General features: G+C 41.0%; 1 protein-coding gene across 1 annotated transcript in view; it reads right to left on the minus strand.

Moving 5' to 3' along the window:
• Positions 1-17,076, minus strand: part of LOC136871590 (protein prickle) — a 283,429-nt gene extending 266,353 nt beyond the window's left edge. The window contains exon 1 of the mRNA XM_067145030.2: positions 16,800-17,076. Coding sequence (XP_067001131.2) covers positions 16,800-17,015 — 216 coding nt within the window. The 5' untranslated portion in view covers positions 17,016-17,076. The remainder of the gene's footprint in view (positions 1-16,799) is intronic.
• Positions 17,077-17,349: the final 273 nt, after the last annotated feature.

Genomic DNA, 17,349 nt, shown 5'->3' on the forward strand with positions numbered 1-17,349 from the left:
TACATGTGGGGTATAATGCTCTAATCCTCTTGGTTTACTCAGGTATTTTAGTCACACGGAGGGGTTGGAATAAATTTTGCAGTCTGACAAGTTTGAAGAGTAATTAACCATCAGTCAGAAATAGAAAGATACGAGTGTTACCGACACTTCTTCTGAATTGAGATAAATTTAATTTTCTCAGTTTTAGGACAAGAACTGGACGTTTTCACACTCACGATTTTAATTCGAATCATTTGTACCTGGATTCAGTCATGCTAGTTGTAGTCTACCTTTTGTATGTTATGTTGGCGAGAGGGACGAACTTCTCCTCAAAGGTTGAGCAAAGAAGTATTTGCTTTCAATGTCAGACGTAGAAGCAACACCGACTACAATATCTCAGAACGTAATAGGGAAACCATAATGGCGAAACTCATAGGTCAGCCGCTAACTGTTCAAGGTTAGGGCGTCATCTACATAACTTCCTTTTGACACGAAGAACTTGGCATATTAGATTACTTTCCTCCATGAACTCCAAGATTAAGGTTAAAAACAAGAATTTTGTACAAAATAATTGAAATAATGCAGAATAAAAACCAGTGGTTACTAAACTAACACAACACTGACATAACGACACATGTAAGTAAATATCACATGCAATATATACATTTTATGTAACAAACAGCTTTGCATAAATGAGCAGTTACAAAAATATGATAGAAGTGCTAGAAAGAATCAAATAATGTGACTATCCATGCAATTCTCTATTTATCCATTATTTAGAGATTGCATTCAGAAATTAAATAGTGCCTTAAGAAATAAGAGTATCCTCAATACGTAACATCTCTAAGAGCAATAATAATAATAATAAACATAATAATAATGCTATTGTCTTTACGTCTCACTAACTACTTTTGAAGGTTTTCGGAGAACGCAGAGGTGCCGGAATTTTGTCCCGCAGGATATCTTTTAAGTGCCAGAAAATGTACCGACACGAGGCTGACTTATTTGAGCAACTTCAAATACTGCCTGTCTGAGGCAGGATCGAACCTGCCAAGTTGGGGTCAGAAGGCCTGCGCCTCAACCATCTGAGCCACTCAGCCCGGTCTAAGAGCGCAGGTTTTCCTTTCTATAGAAGTGTGATATAAGGCTTTCCTGGTTAAATATGGAGCTAGTGTCAGTAACATTCCCTTCTCAGAATGAATAAGATCTCTCAGTCCTGAAATATTAGCCTGAACTGTAGTGAATTGGCATGTTTTCAATGATTGTGAATATCTATTTTGCATTCGGTGTAGCAAATGTCATTACATCAGTTTAGCCAATTATGTCGAGCACATTTCCATAAATGCGCATTGCTAAACAGAAGAAAGAGAGATTTGGATGGTTTACTGGATTGGGAACACGAGATTTGAATGGATCACTGGATTAGACCGGTTAGTTTTACCCTGCTGATGACTGGTCGTTGCGATAGTACGAGAGGAACCGCAGGTTCGGACATTCGGTTCACGCACTGGGTCGAGCGGCCTCTAAGGCCAAATCCCTTCTAGCCAATGTTGGCAACGTTATCTCTCGGGAGTCCCGTGAGTCGAAAGGCTCCAAATAATGTGACGTTAGGCGCGTCTCGTCAGTGGGGGACGCCGTATAGGCCCTGTGACTTTGCCGAATGGAGCAACTTGGGCTGTCGCGTCGGGATTTATCTCTTCCGTCCGCCTGCTCCTAGCGGTCGTGAAATACCAATATTTTTATCGTTTCTTTACATATTTAGGATACAGCCGCTTAAGGCTCAGATATTATCCTACTGAATGTTTGAAAGTGAAGCTCATTCATTGTACTTGAGACGATATCAGTTAATTATCCACACTGCCGCCCTTGCAACTTCCGAAAAGCTGCCAACCCCCTTTCGACGAACAATTCATTAGTCTGGTCACTCGACAGGTACCCATGCGATCAGTGGCGAAGCGTGAACTAAGTAAGGGGTAGACAGAGATTTCTTTCATTTAAACTGTTTTAATCATATTATTATATGGAATTTTTTTCGACGCATACAGATCTGTATTCAATATTATATTAATGAGTCTGAAAATAAGACAAACCCTATAACAACCTATAACCTTACATGCACTTGATTTATTGTTAAATATAGACGAAATAGGCAGCGGGAGTTGCCAAATAACAACATAATTTTAGAATAAAAATAGCAATATATTTCAATTTCACTGTTATGTATATTTAATAAGAGAAATAAGAAATAAATAGTTGTTCGTACAAGTCACCTTAAACAATATTCTTGTAAATGAGTTTAATCCGCCTGTCCTTTATTTCGGAAAATATATCTATTACTCTCGTCTTGAAGTTCTTCTCTATAGCTAGAGTTCCTAAGTTAGACAGTCTCTGGTTGGTCATCCAATTCCTTAAATAGGTTTTAATTCGTTTGAAGGCACTCATATCACGTTCACAAGAAACTGACTTTAACGGAGTATACAGCATCAAGTTAAGCAATTTTTTTTCTGTATGTGTACTCTGGAGATCATTATTAAGAATGGAAGCCAATAGTTGTTGGGGTTATAATACCGCAACTAATGAAATGAAATGGCGTATGTCTTCCAGTGCCAGGAGTGTCCGAGGACAAGTTCGGCTCGCCAGATGCAGGTCTTGTGATTTGACTCCCGTAGGCGACCTGCGCGTCGTGACGAGGATGAAATGATGGTAAAGACGACACATACACCCTGTCCCCGTGCCAACGAAATTAACCAATTATGGTTAAAATTCCCGACCCTGCCGGAAATCGAACGCGGGACTCCTGTGACCAAAGGCAAGCTACTAACCATTTAGCCATGGAGCCGGATACCGCAACTAATATTGGCGGGAAAGAAAATGCATGCACTTGAAGGGTTCTGATGCTGTCATTCATTTATTAGGTGTAAGTTTACTATACTTCGTATTTGAATATTATTAATTTATTTTTAGACGTGTCTTATAATAAAGTAAATTCAAATTAATAACATTAAAAGCATGTCTGAAATGGTAGGCAATAAGAGCACCTTTATAAGAGAGATCCAAATACTAGCCAATGAGAGCAAGAAGAGATGCAGGTAAGTCTGTCTACTGGGCTCGCTATAGGAACGTCATAGTTCTACAGTCAATACCTACAGATAGTGTTAGTGTTGCTCTATCTGTAAGCTTTGAAAATCAAAGGAAAAATACACAGCATGGACAGCGTCTACTTTCACCTACGTGCTTCGTGTAACTGACGCGAGCCTTAGCTTTGCCGAAGTGAGACGAAAATAAGTAAAGCGGGGAATACGATAATGTCACGAATGTGGAAATAATTAATGTTCTATAAAGAATTAACTAGACAATATTTCTTTCACAAAATGTTAAGGGTACACGCTGTCTACCCTGTCTCCCCTGACGCTTCGCCCTTGCATGCGATACAGTTGCATCTACGGATCGGCCATCTGCTTTATTGTGACACACAAGCCTCCACACCGCGGCAAGGTCACATGGTTCACAGGGGGAGACTTACAACTTGATATTCAGGGAATTTGAAAGTTGAAATATCTACAATATAATTTAATCTAACACCCAGTAAGTAGCATGAGCGACCCCATTTCGGAAATATTACAGTCGTTGCACCACAACTGTATACACGATATTATAAGGACTACGTATTTTAATATAAACATATCTAACACTATACCATGCTAATAACTCGGTGAAGAGTGCTAATTGACCGAGTATATAAGCTAATTCAATAATACGGTCCAAATGTTGTTTTCCTCCATTCACTATGCAAACATTGCCATGTACAAACCAATATTAATAATCTTGACCAAAATAGCCACCTTGTTACAGACTATGTAAGGTTCATGCCAACCTGGTAGCATAATCTTCTATTTCCCGAAGGGCTTAATCACTTATTTAAACACCATGTTATATTATTTTTTATGTGATCCATTTCCATTTATTGGATTAAGAAGAACATATTACATGCCTAATGCAACAGTGCTCAACATTGTATCTACACAGTTTGTATGTCGAGTTTGTATGGAGCTGACAAGATGAACTTTACTTCCATACCATTATTCATCAGTTATTAATATTAAGCATGTACTCTGCCCGAAGGCAGGTTCGAACCTCCTCAGAGGTGTGCCTGAGCCGGAGTTTACGTGTGGTAGGGTGGCCAGTTCCTTTCCGCTCCTCCACTCCCTTACCCCCCACCAACAGCGCGCGGCAACCCATCCAAATCTTGACCACGCCCAATGTTGCTTAACTTCGGAGATCTCACGGGATCCGGTGTTTCAACACGGCTACGGCCGTTTTATTAATATTAATTATTAATATATCATATTGTCTATGTTACAGTTTTAGTTTTCCTAGAGCGGGCTTCTCTCTTTCATTAGTTCTTAATGTAAATATATGAATTTTAACCTATATAGCTGAAGAAGACAATATATTTCTGGACATATTTACCGAAACATGTACTATATATTCTAAAGTGTGAAAAATTGTAATACATAGTACTGACTAGGCGGATGACCAATCTGTCTATTTACTATCTACGAACCACACATACCAATCGATAGTAGCATTAATGTCTGAGATATTGTAGTGGTCTGGCTAGAAGTAATTAAACGTATTTATAAGAACGTCGAATCAGTGGCGCAGTCTATTATTTGTTGTCCTCCAAGATAGCGGGTTCCTTCCCGTTTGAGGTTGATGGCGTTTGAAGAATTTTAAATGTAACAAAATCTGTGACGTTGTTTTCTGGAATGTTAAAGAACTCTTGCGGGATAAAATTCTAACACTCAAGTGTCCTTTAAAAAATACTGAAATGTAAAGGACGGTATTACTAATGAGAAAAATAGTGTTAACAGTGATTCTTTCACGGTCCGTACTTGTAGACATGATGTGGGCTTTTGGGCTTACGTCGTGCCAAGAAAACAAGGTGAAACTCTTAACGTTTCGCGTCTTCGGAAGAAAATCTCGACTGTTCAAGAGGAAGACTTCTACAATAATGAGGGTTTGAGGTTAAGAAAACTTTACCGTTGGAGCTGTAGTGGTACGCTCGTTCCTCACCAGGTGGCTCGCTGTATGCTGGCGTAGCGCTCCAAGCGGGAGCTGATAACATTAAGCTCCCAGTTCTATCACACTGTGTGTGCGTGAGAAGTAACCGAGAGGACATCAGACGAATCAGGGACGAAAGTGGTAGCAGAAATAAATATAAACTAATAAAATAGAATACAACGAAAGACACCAAGATAGAATAAAACAGAGCTGAAGAATGGAAAGAAAGTATGTGGAGAAAACCAGAGGATGATAATGCTGTGAAATGGTGAGAGAGAGGGGGGGGGGGCATAACCGGTGTACACACTTTATGAAAGTATGACATCAACACGTAACCCATAGCTCGGAATGAATCAGCTGGTGATGAACGTACTAATTTGGAAAACACCCAAATGAAATAACAATATTGAAAGGACAGGGAAGAGAACTACTTACGTAAATCCTTAATGGCTGGCAACCACGTGTTACTTAACTGATAGCCAGTGTCCCTGTTGAAATTGTTAGCTTATTTACGTATTTCCAAACCTTCCCGAATAATTCTAGACCTGTAGTGTTTAGTGTGGGTAAGAGCTCGAACATCTTGGCACACGACATCATGACCCGACGTGCTCAGCTACGGCTGACTTGTATGGCTGGTTGAGACGGATATTTCTTTGTGTTCCTTGATGCGAGTCCCAATGGACCGGCTTGTTTGGCCAAGGTATACCTTTCCGCAGGTAATTTTGTACACCCCAGGGTGTAATGATGGGGACAATTTGTCCTTGCTTTTACCTAAACTGTGAGCAATGTGATTGACGGTGCCAAACACGGTTTTTATATTGTGCTTGAGGAGAAAAGTACTGTTTTCCCGAAGAGAAGATTAATTTACATCAAAGTAAGGAAGTAATCTAAATTCAGTTTCCAATGAATAAGGCTCTTAATTTTTTTTTTTCTACAGACCTCCAGCAAAGTTTACTCGTACAATTTAATACCAGGTTATCTTACACTGATCTGAAATAATTCCATTTCACAACCACTTAACGATACACCCAAGATCCGATTACTACACAGCAGCTGGAATGTATCTAATTTACTATTCTTGTGCGAGCGTATCCAAGCCTTAATCTCAACATCACATCGAGCTAAGAAACAAGATAGCATTTACAAACTTCTCAAGCTTATCATTCGCTTGCCACCGTATTCTGTAGTTCATTATTGCCAACCATTGAAACTAATAACCATTCATAGGCTATGGGTAAATTAGCATTCAATACATTCAGGGTTGAGTTATCTTACACACATCAAACCATACCAAGTAATCATTCATAAGTCGCTTCAAAAATTAGTTTTACTCCCACTCTAGATTGTAGTTGATTACCAGACACCACCTGCATAACAACTATAAAACTATTTATTCAGACCGAATGTCTCATAAAAGAAAACCTGCAGCAGGGAGACTTCCCTCAACACCATAGAAGGAACTTGCAATGTTTATCAAGCCCCGGGTTAGGTCTGCCAGTCATGGAGATTAGTGGCTTTACGATTTACCAGCAGTGAAGGTCGCATTCTAAATCCCAGCCCTCGAAAGCGATTTTCGTAAGTCAATTTGGTTACCAAGCTCAATAAGGTTGAGAGAAAACGAAATGAATCTCATTTGGTACAATTTGTATAGTTCAAAAGAGGCAGATTAACACAAAAAAGTAGTGTAAATTAATAGTACACAATAGCAATTCGATCAATAGCTAGCCATCAACTAAGGCCTTAGCTTATTGTAAATTGCATTCCATAATACTTGTGGAGTAGCTGCCAACTCTAGCTCGTACGCTTTGAAGTTTAACTTCAAGTACCAGATAGTCACACGTTTGTTTGTCACACGTTTTTTAAACTTATGTGAAAATGAACCAAATCAAGTGTTCGTATGTTTCACATGTGTTTTTTATCCATGGTTACATCATAGCAACATTATAACATCTTCAACCACAAATATTACACAATATTGTAAAACTCTGCTTCATATTGTGCACTGACTGACAGAGCAAATGCAACACCAAGAAGGACTGGTTCGAAAGGGATGAAAGTTGGGGAAAAAACAGAGACGACACGGACGAATAATTGATGTTTATTTCAAACCGATATGCAGGTTACACAATGCGCACGGCATCGACTCAGTAGGATGTAGGACCACCGCGAGCGGCGATGCACGCAGAAACACGTCGAGGTACAGAGTCAATAAGAGTGCGGATGGTGTCCTGAGGGATGGTTCTCCATTCTCTGTCAACCATTTGCCACAGTTGGTCGTCCGTACGAGGCTGGGGCAGAGTTTGCAAACGGCGTCCAATGAGACCCCACACGTGTTCGATTGGTGAGAGATCCGGAGAGTACGCTGGCCACGGAAGCATCTGTACACCTCGTAGAGCCTGTTGGGAGATGCGAGCAGTGTGTGGGCGGGCATTATCCTGCTGAAACAGAGCACTGGGCAGCCCCTGAAGGTACGGGAGTGCCACCGGCCGCAGCACAAGCTGCACGTAGCGGTGGGCATTTAACGTGCCTTGAATACGCACTAGAGGTGACGTGGAATCATACGCAATAGCGCCCCAAACCATGATGCCGCGTTGTCTAGCGGTCCACGATTATCAGCTACTTTACTGCTTAAAATATTTTAATTCATATTTCCTCACGTTCTGCTGAGAATTAAAAGATACCGGAAGAGGATCTAAAGCCATTTGCTTTCTTTCTCCCCGCATTCGTCCGCGCCTTTGCACAGTCACTCATTTTGAAGTACGAACGTTCTTTTGAGAGACTCCAATTAAAACCGATACCATTTAGCACATCGAAACCATGCTCTTAATAGTTTAACTGCAATGTGATCTTTAAACCTCACTTCCCAATAGATTGATTGGATAACTCAGTGCTGAGAGTCAATCACAGCTTTCTCCCCTTTACCATGCGTGTTTCGAGAGTTTATAGAAGTGTCCTTTAAGAGACCAGTTTCGAAATACATTACCGAACTTCAATAATTCATTGTACCTGTAAATTAACTACACTACGTACAGACAAAACATAACTTATACAGTTTTAGTTGAGAAATAAAATCCCAAATCTACTCGTAGGATTGAACTGATTGAGTATTCAAACAGATCCCGTGATGCTGCTGTTTTGGATGCCACTGGCCTACCACATTATGAGGTAACACGTGGTCAACTTAACCAGTCGTCTCGAGTTGCTGATAACAAGAACCAGATCGCCCTTATTACAGCTGATATTCAATGAGGATATGGTACAAGAAGATGATGATGAAGAAGAAACCTGGGCCCTTATTACATTGACAGTTAGATCCTCAGTTGTTCTCACCTAGGGTGAGTAGACATTGAACCAGCCCCAGATACAGATAAAAATCCCTGACATGGACCGAAATTTAACCCAGGATCGAGTATTCGCTAGGGTATAAAACAGTTTTTCATCATAACTGAATAAACTCCAGAATGATATTTAGGGGTCGAGTAGACGTTGCTGCCTCTATGGCTACGTTCAGAAGAAATACAGTGCAAAACGCACAGCTGTAAAAGGAGGCAGAAATTTCGTCATCATCATCGTCGTCATGTAACTAAAAATCACTTTATCTAACCAGAATATAACAAGCACTGGGCATATGAAATTCCCTCCTAGAAAGTTAGGAATATAATCCTATCACTAGTACACGGCAGTAATGCTCTTGATTATATCTAGGTTGGTGACTTTAATGAGTGGGTACAACAGCATCGTTGCATGAGCGCCAGTTTCAATGGCTGTAAAGTAACATAAGAACGACTCGTGATCGTGGAATAACTGAATTATGAGATGTACTTGTATAAATTGCTACTGTATGTAACACTAGGATAAGCTATCGAGTTTCTTTTTATTTTAGATCGTTGATCAAAATTTCACATTGGACATGCCTAAGAGCGTATTTCGAAAGACAGAACCTATTTTCTTTCCTCACTGAAGCGACGCAAATATTATGATTGACCGTACACCTAATAATTTGAGGGGGAAGAGGTAGTCAGTGAGCAACGTTAACAACGAATGTGTTAATGTTGCACTAGTTGTCGTAAATCAGAAGCTGGGTATTTATTATGGCACGATTAAAGGGAAACGAGCCAAGATCCAGTCTACTTATTGACGGCATTATGCAGTGTAATGCTAATATAAAATGTAGGCTATAATTACGTGTGCATACAAGATTCAGAATTAAGTTCGGTATAACAAAACGCGTGCTAAATTCTTAAGGGACTCCAAGAATGACTATACGTAAAGTATTGATAAAACAATGGTAGTTTTTCGGACAGATCATTGCCTCTTCAACAGGATATTACATTACGAATGCAACTTCTTGAAAGAAAGGGCCTGACTGGGCGAGTTGGCCGTGCGGTTAGGGCCGCGCAGCTGTGAGCTTGCACACGGGATATAGTGGATTCGAACCCCACTGTCAGTAGCCCTGAAGATGGTTTTCCATGGTTTTACATTTTCACACCAGGCAAATGCTGGGGATGTACCTTAATTAAGGCCACAGTCGCTTCCTTCCAACTCCTAGACCTTTCCTGCCCCATCGTCGCCATAACATCTACCTGTGTGGGTGCGACGTAGAGCCAAATGTTAAAAAAAAATTAAATAAAAAGAAAGCCAATCGTAATAGGTCCACTAACTGAGGGTTTTCTATTCCTTTTGCTACATTAATAAGCCTTCAAGACATTCATATATGTCACACTACCATAGTTGCAAATATAATTTGTTTGTTTCAGGTAAGACTAAGGCAATAAATACTCCAGTGCGTGTAACCAGTATGACAGACTGCTGTTATGTGTTTACATGCAAAGATACTGAAGTAGTTCTTTTTTTCCTTTTACAATTTGCTTTGCGTCGCACCGACACAGATAGGTCTTACGGCGACAATGGGATAAGAAAAGGCTAGGAGTGGGAAGGAAGCGACGGTGGCTTTAACTAAGGTGTTTGGTTTGAAAATGGGAAACCACGGAAAACCATCTTCAGGGCTACCGACAGTGGGGTTCGAACCCACAATCTCCTGGGTATAAGCTTACAGCTTCGCCCCCCCCCCCAACGCACGGCCAACTCACCCGGTACTGAAGTAGTGGACACCTTCAAGTGCATAGGAAGTGAATTAAGAACTTTCCACTGAATTCAGCACCCCAAATTTAGGTAGGATCAGTATATTTCAAACCAGATACAGAAGAAAAGCTGAACTTTGTAGACTAGTGTTGTTATTACATAAGATAACAACAATGTATACTTCTATATGTTATAACACTACCATATAAGCCAGTTTTTCAAATTATGAGTCCTCTAACTTACAGTAATTTAATTTTAAATTACTGCTCTTTACCGCAAGTTCTTTATTTTCAAATTCTCTGTATTCCAACTCTGTCTCCGATGAGACAAAATAGTTTTCATTTCTAAAAAAAGTATTAAAAGTTTGTGAGCTTTTATCAAGGGGTTTCATAAACTGGGGAGGCCATATTTCAAAGAATATTCAATGCCCCCCATTATTTGCAAGACGCTCTAGAAAGGTGGCATATACATTTCTTTCGCGTGCTTAAATTACAGATAACGTCAACAAACATTGATTTCAATCGTATTATGTTTGATTTAAGGCTTTTAAAAATTATATTAGGCATATTTTCCAAAAGACGCATTTTCTCCGAATGGAGAAAAGTATCTCACGATATTTGTACTCCCTTTCCACAAATAGGCTTCATTTTATAGGAGGGACCATCATAAAGTTAACAGTACATTCGTATGATAATTTTAAAATTTCAAATATTTAGCACTTTATTAGAGATTTTTGTTGTTGGTTTTACATGTTCAAACCCTACTTTTGTTTTGAAATAAATGTGATAATTTTTGTTCACCCTTGAGTATGGTTTAATATGAAGAGTTTTGCCAAATAAGAAGTTAATCATGCAATTACGTTGCGATTTACAAAGTTTCTTCCGTTAGAATATTGAAATTTCATGAAAACGATTTTTCTACTCTTTTTTCTCATTACCGCTTGTTTTAAGTAGCACCTGATTCTTTTATCCTACCCTTCTTATGGGCATATTTGTTATGCTATTCAAGTCTATGTCTCTTTTTCCTTTCACGAGAGTGAAAAATAGAAAATAAAAAGCAAATGAGTAGAGGATGGTAGGATTCTTCCTTGAACAAAACCTTAGTTGGTGTGACACATACAGTTGAATAAGCAAAGCACGGATTTTTATGCAGTAGCAGGTTAGATTGCAAACTATTTTGGTTAGTAGGAAGTGTCGGCCACCCGCTCTCCCATATTGTAGCAAGAGTAACAAATTATAGGGGATCTGATGGGCGTGCCCCTAATGTTCATGCAAACCCCATAGCATGATCGTTGCGAAGGTAGACTATACTTGCTGCTCGCTTCAGTAAGTTTGCATTCTAACCTATTAATGTATAAAAATCCGGGCTCTATGAATAAGTAACACACATATTTTAAGTTACTTTCACATTTATATAAACCTTCCAGGGGAAACAAAAATAACTTAGTATAAAGACAAGAAGGAATTCCTCAGATAAAAAACTAATTACCCTCTCGAAACACAATCATAGATCTTAATAGGGCACAGTGTTAACTTTCAAGTGCTTGTGGCAAGAGTGCTGTCGCTCGTAAGATAGTTGAATGTTTGCATTATTTGCGCAGGGGTTAACATGACAGTGCCAAGGGGGGGGGGGGCGTCTGTCACTCCTCACACAATCGACAACAGGAGTGTTTGTTTGTTTCTATGTAGTTCACCAGTACTAAATTAAGCCTCGGAGGAATCTCTTAAGATGTCGTTGAGAAGTAATAATATGCGTTTCTCTCATTTCACTGGGGTCGCGGGAAGAGCAAATCTTGCTCCCTCGGCTGATCCGGAGGAATAGCAACTTTCATCTTGATTAGGATTCTCTTGGTGCAAAATATTTGCACTTGTAACTAGGCCTAAATGCCAAGCTTATGAAGAGGGATGTGTTCACTGCTGCCTGTTTCTGTGGGTTGCTGTGTTTATTTATTGGAGAAAAGTGTGTTGGCCAAGCAGCCGGATAGTATATATTTATTTATTTATTTATTTATTTATTTATTTTATTACTGCGCAATACAAAATTTCTACTCCCAATTAGCCTACAATGGCAATTGTTTACATCTATTCATTTTTCAATGTTTCAAATCAGTCTAATAAATTAATATCTAAACTATTCTTATATATTTACAATGAGAAATGAACAATATTTCATATCTAATCCTTACAAGAAACAAGAGATCAAAAACATAATGTCGTATCTAAACTAGTCTACAAACCTAATATCCGAACTATTCTAATATTATTGTTACAATGAAAAGGAAACAATATTTCATAACTAGCAAGGCAAAGTCAAGCAAAGTCACCTCCGTACACGCGATGAAGGCCCTTGGAGGGGTGGAAAGTAAAGGCTTCCACTATCCGCAACCTCGGCACTGGATGGGGTAGAGTGGTTAACTCTACGCCCGGCCGCCTTTGCCCCCAGAAATTAACCTGGTACTCACCTTTGGTGTAGGCTGAGTGAACCTTAGGGCCATGTGCACCTCCGGAAGTGGAAATCTCGTTTCTTAAATTTTACTACCTCCTGGCGGGCTTCAAACCCACGTCCTTCCTGGTGAACCGCGCACACCTTTACCGCCTCGGCTAGGCAGCCCCTAGTTCATGAAAATTAAAATCCACAGCCTGTTTCCAGTCAATTGATCAGGTGAGGAATGGAATGAATGAATTCCCATCTAGCGGCGAGGATAGGAAATGTGCCGGCTGCCGAAGCCTGTCGCACTCCTCTGGGGCAATGATTAATGAATGATTAATAAAATAAAATGATACTGGAGAGTGTTGCTGGAATGAAAGATGACAGGGAAACCCGGAGCACCCGGAGAAAAACCTGTCCTGCCTCCGCTTTGTCCAGCATAAATCTCATATGGAGTGACCGGGATATGAACCACGGTATCCATTGGTGAGAGGCCAGCGTGCTGCCACCTGAGCCGCGGAGGCTACTCTCCTATTTCATATCTAATATAATTTAATCATTACAAGAAATATTAGAATAAAAAGTAAAAACGTATTTTCATATCTCAACTATTATTTTATTCTTGCTCTAGCACTTATGTTTAGGTATATTTATGACATAAGGCTTATTGTAGAAGATTTGAAGTACATTTTGTAGTTCAAATCAGCATTACACGTTATTTAGAGAGTTTTCACGGATATGGTGAATTGCTGTAGAAAAAGGTCTGGAGGTACACACAAGTCTAAAGAATTATTTTTCTGAACTGCACTGTTGTAGACATTGCATAGCCTGTTGAGTGGGTAATTTTTGTGAGTGGCTGTTCAGACTTTCTAAATTCTAAAATGTTGCATTTGTCCCCGCATGAAAGCGGGGTGCGTTAAAGTTCAAGAGGCACCTTCTTCTTCTTCCCCTTTATTATTATTATTGTTTTTGTTGTTGTTATTATTTACAATAATTACCATCATTATTTTCTTCCTCCTCTCCTCGGTGGGATAGTTAACCGTATCTTCTATTCTCTGGACAGCAGGTTCAATTTTAGATCAAGTTGGCCGCGTTTAAATGCACTTCAACGCGATCTCTCTACGTTTTTTGGCTTCCAGAATGTTAAAAAAAACCTGCCGTAGGACACAATTCTACCACATTGGCGTCTATTAACACAAGTATTAGTTAAAACGGGGGTTACATAAACACACACACACACACAGAGAGAGAGAGAGAGAGAGAGAGAGAGAATGTTCCAAGACCATTGCATGGAGACCCAAGTTTTACCCAATTAACTATGAGCGGGGAAGTATAACATACCACTTTTCCTGTAATTTAAAAGGCCACTATTTCATTACAAGCTTCATACCAACAGAGACACAGTTACCAAAATAAACAGAATGAGATGGACATGGACACAAAAGAAACAAATCTAACTAGATCGTTGTTCGGTGAAAGGGTTGACGACTCAACTGGCATTGAGACATAGGGAAGTACATAATACCGAGGAAAGTGATTTTTCTTTCTTTTTGTAACTCGCGAGGACAAGGGGAGGCACAAAAACTGCAATTTCATCAAGAACAAAAATACAGACGTGTTTTTATAACCAAACAATTATGTAGTCATAGTACTGATATTGACAGGAGAAATCACGATCCTGAGCTAAATTTGTCTTGTCTTCATTTTTCCAATACACGGTCCATATGTATTAACCAAGACTTTAACTAGGATCGCATAGAGAATGGACCGATGTATAATAGTTTAAACCGAGGGGAGGAGGAACGGAATAATAAATAAACACTGTAGATAAACCTATTTTATTTCTATTTTTCTCTGTTATTTCTCAGTGAGGGTGGAGCATCCAGGCTCAAGTAGAAAAGGGAGGTTTAGGGCTGGTTGCCCTTCCGACCAGCGCATGGTGGTTCTACCGAAATATCCACCAAATGACGAGAAGGTTCGAAATGAAGATACTCGGACTGGAGGGAAACTGTTAGACCACCGTGTGAGCGCACTAGAAATATTACGTGGAATTGATTGTCTCTCCAAGCGGTAGACACGCTATAAATCACCGTTTGTCGAAGAAAGGGATTATTATCCTGTAAAGAGTAGACTGCATACAAAAATAAGAGGATAATGTGGTGTCAGGGCAAATTCTTGGCTTAATACCTGTTGCGATCTAGGCGATACATTACTTCACACACTGCGCGCGAGCGACACTGCTTTCAACCCAACCCGTCTCAACATTTCCTTTGTAGCACCGACTGAAAGACGGTAGCTGTGTAGGTAAAGTTGTCAAGCAGCCCAGCTAATGTTCCGGAAGAGACAATGACCTGTGGAGCCGCGTGTCTTGCTGGTAAATTACTGCGGGATGACATTTACATTCAGCCAATTCCGCAGCGACGTCTCTTTAGCCTCAAAACAATGTACAAACTTTGACGCGAACATTGTTAAACAGAACTTAGTTAATGGTGACGTTCCTCGCTTCCTGACGAGCAAGTAAACCTGAGCAGCCGTCGAGAACATCCAACGCCTTCGAAACTCAAGCGGCCGATAAAATCTGAACAAAGAAACTGAAAGGACGAAGAGAAATAAAATCACTGTAGTTGCTGCTGTTAGTAATTTGGAACAAGTCCGTCCCCGCGGTGTAGGGGGGAACGCGTCCGCCTGTCACCCGGCGGCCCCGGGTTCGATTCCTGGCCGGGTCTGGGGTTTTCAATTGTAAATTATTAATATCCCTGGCCTGGGGACTGGGTGCTTGTGTCGTCATTAACGTTCCTTTCCTCACATTCAACACTACACTTCCGCAATTTCCAAATACACGCAGGTTCCTAACATATGGTGCTAGTAGTGGCAAAAGATCTTTCTAGATCCACGCCCCGAACATCATCATCATCTGTTTACCCTCCAGGTTCGGTTTTTCCCTCGGACTTAGCGAGGGATCCCACCTCTACCGCCTCAAGGGCAGTGTCCTGGAGCTTCGGACTCTTGGTCGGGGGATACAACTGGGGAGTATGACCAGTACCTCGCCCAGGTGGCCTCACCCGCTATGCTGAACAGGGGCCTTGTGGACGGATGGGAAGATTGGAAGGGATAGGCAAGGAAGAGGGAAGGAAGCGGCCGTGGCCTTAAGTTAGGTACCATCCCGGCATTCGCCTGGAGGAGAAGTGGGAAACCACGGAAAACCACTTCCAGGATGGCTGAGGTGGGAATCGAACCCACCTCTACTCAGTTGACCTCCCGAGGCTGAGTGGACCCCGTTCCAGCCCTCGTACCACTTTTCAAATTTCGTGGCAGAGCCGGGAATCGAACCCGGGCCTCCGGGGGTGGCAGCTAATCACGCTAACCACTACACCACAGAGGCGGACCGCCCCGAACAAATAGCATTTTATTTCATTAAAAAAATTAACAACGAGGTCTTTCTAGCTGTCGTTCATGAGCGACGTGGGCGTCTGTATGGGGGCCCTCAAGCTAGATAAATCAATGAAAGATAAAATCATCCACCTGGTCAGGAATTTATCCTACGACCGCTTGGACCGAAGGCCAGTAGACTATTCTAGCCAGTTAGCCATGGCGCTGTATCCTGTGTAACGTAAGGGTGTATTCTTCCTGAAGGCAGGTCCGAACCTCCGCAGAGGTGTGCCTGAGCCGGAGTTTACGTACGGTAGGTTGATCAGTTCCTTTTCGTTCCTCCATCCCCTTACCGCCTTCCAACAGCGCGTGGCAACCCATCCAAATCTTGACCACGCCCAATGTTGCTTAACTTCGGAGATCTCACACGATCCGGGTTGGCAGAACCCTGTGTGATAATAATAATAATAATAATAATAATAATAATAATAATAATAATAATAATAATAATAATAATAATAATAGTAATAATAATAATAACGTCGTGTGGTCCCGAAGAGGTCCGGTGCAGGTCTGTGGAGTTGACGCCGTACAAGTGACCTGCACGTCTATGAGGATGGGACCCTACCTAGGATGATTTCTAATGCTGAAGAAGAGACACATATTCAGCCCACAGGCTATCGGAATTAACCAATGAAGATTAAAATCCCCGACCCGGCCGGGAATGGCGGTGACCAATTGTTATTGTTTTGAAGAGAAAAACAACGGAATTATCAAGACTAAAGAAGAGTGTAAGACATTCATGCACACCGCGTCACTACAAAACGCACCGCACAGTTATGTGATGAAGATAAGACTAAAATAGTTTATAAACAAACCTGATCTGGACGGAGGCCAGGCGGGACCCACGTGTATTCCTCAAGCGCACATCCTGAATCGTCGTCCGATTGCGAATGCCGGTGGGGATCGGACGGTTGGCCATACTGCACTCCCTTTCCGAGGAGCTTATCAGCGGAGTCTCCCGGGGGCGGTGGAGGCGGTAGTGATGGGGGAGGGCCGGCACCCTGCCCCAGGGGGTTCCCCGTGGCCGCCATACCGCCCGCGTGCTCCTCACGGGGGCACTTGCAGTTCCGGCACACTTTCCTGAAAAAAAAAAAAAAACATTATATTAGAAGTAGAACGACACAATGTAATTTTTCAAGTATAACCAACGGCGACATTCTAATATAGTCGCTGGGTGCACTCTGTTCTCTTGGTAAGTTCTCCCATGTTTAATTTCACAAGAGCATAGAAACAGAGCACAGACATGCACAAAGAATTCATATAGATTCGATAGTAAACGGATGAGTTTCAGTGTCGACACGGTTGTTTCCAGTCTGTCGTAAGACGAATTACAACACTTGAGAACATTATAACATACATGTTCAT

This window comes from Anabrus simplex, chromosome 4 (genome assembly GCF_040414725.1).
Source record: "Anabrus simplex isolate iqAnaSimp1 chromosome 4, ASM4041472v1, whole genome shotgun sequence".
Lineage (NCBI taxonomy): Eukaryota > Metazoa > Arthropoda > Insecta > Orthoptera > Tettigoniidae > Anabrus > Anabrus simplex.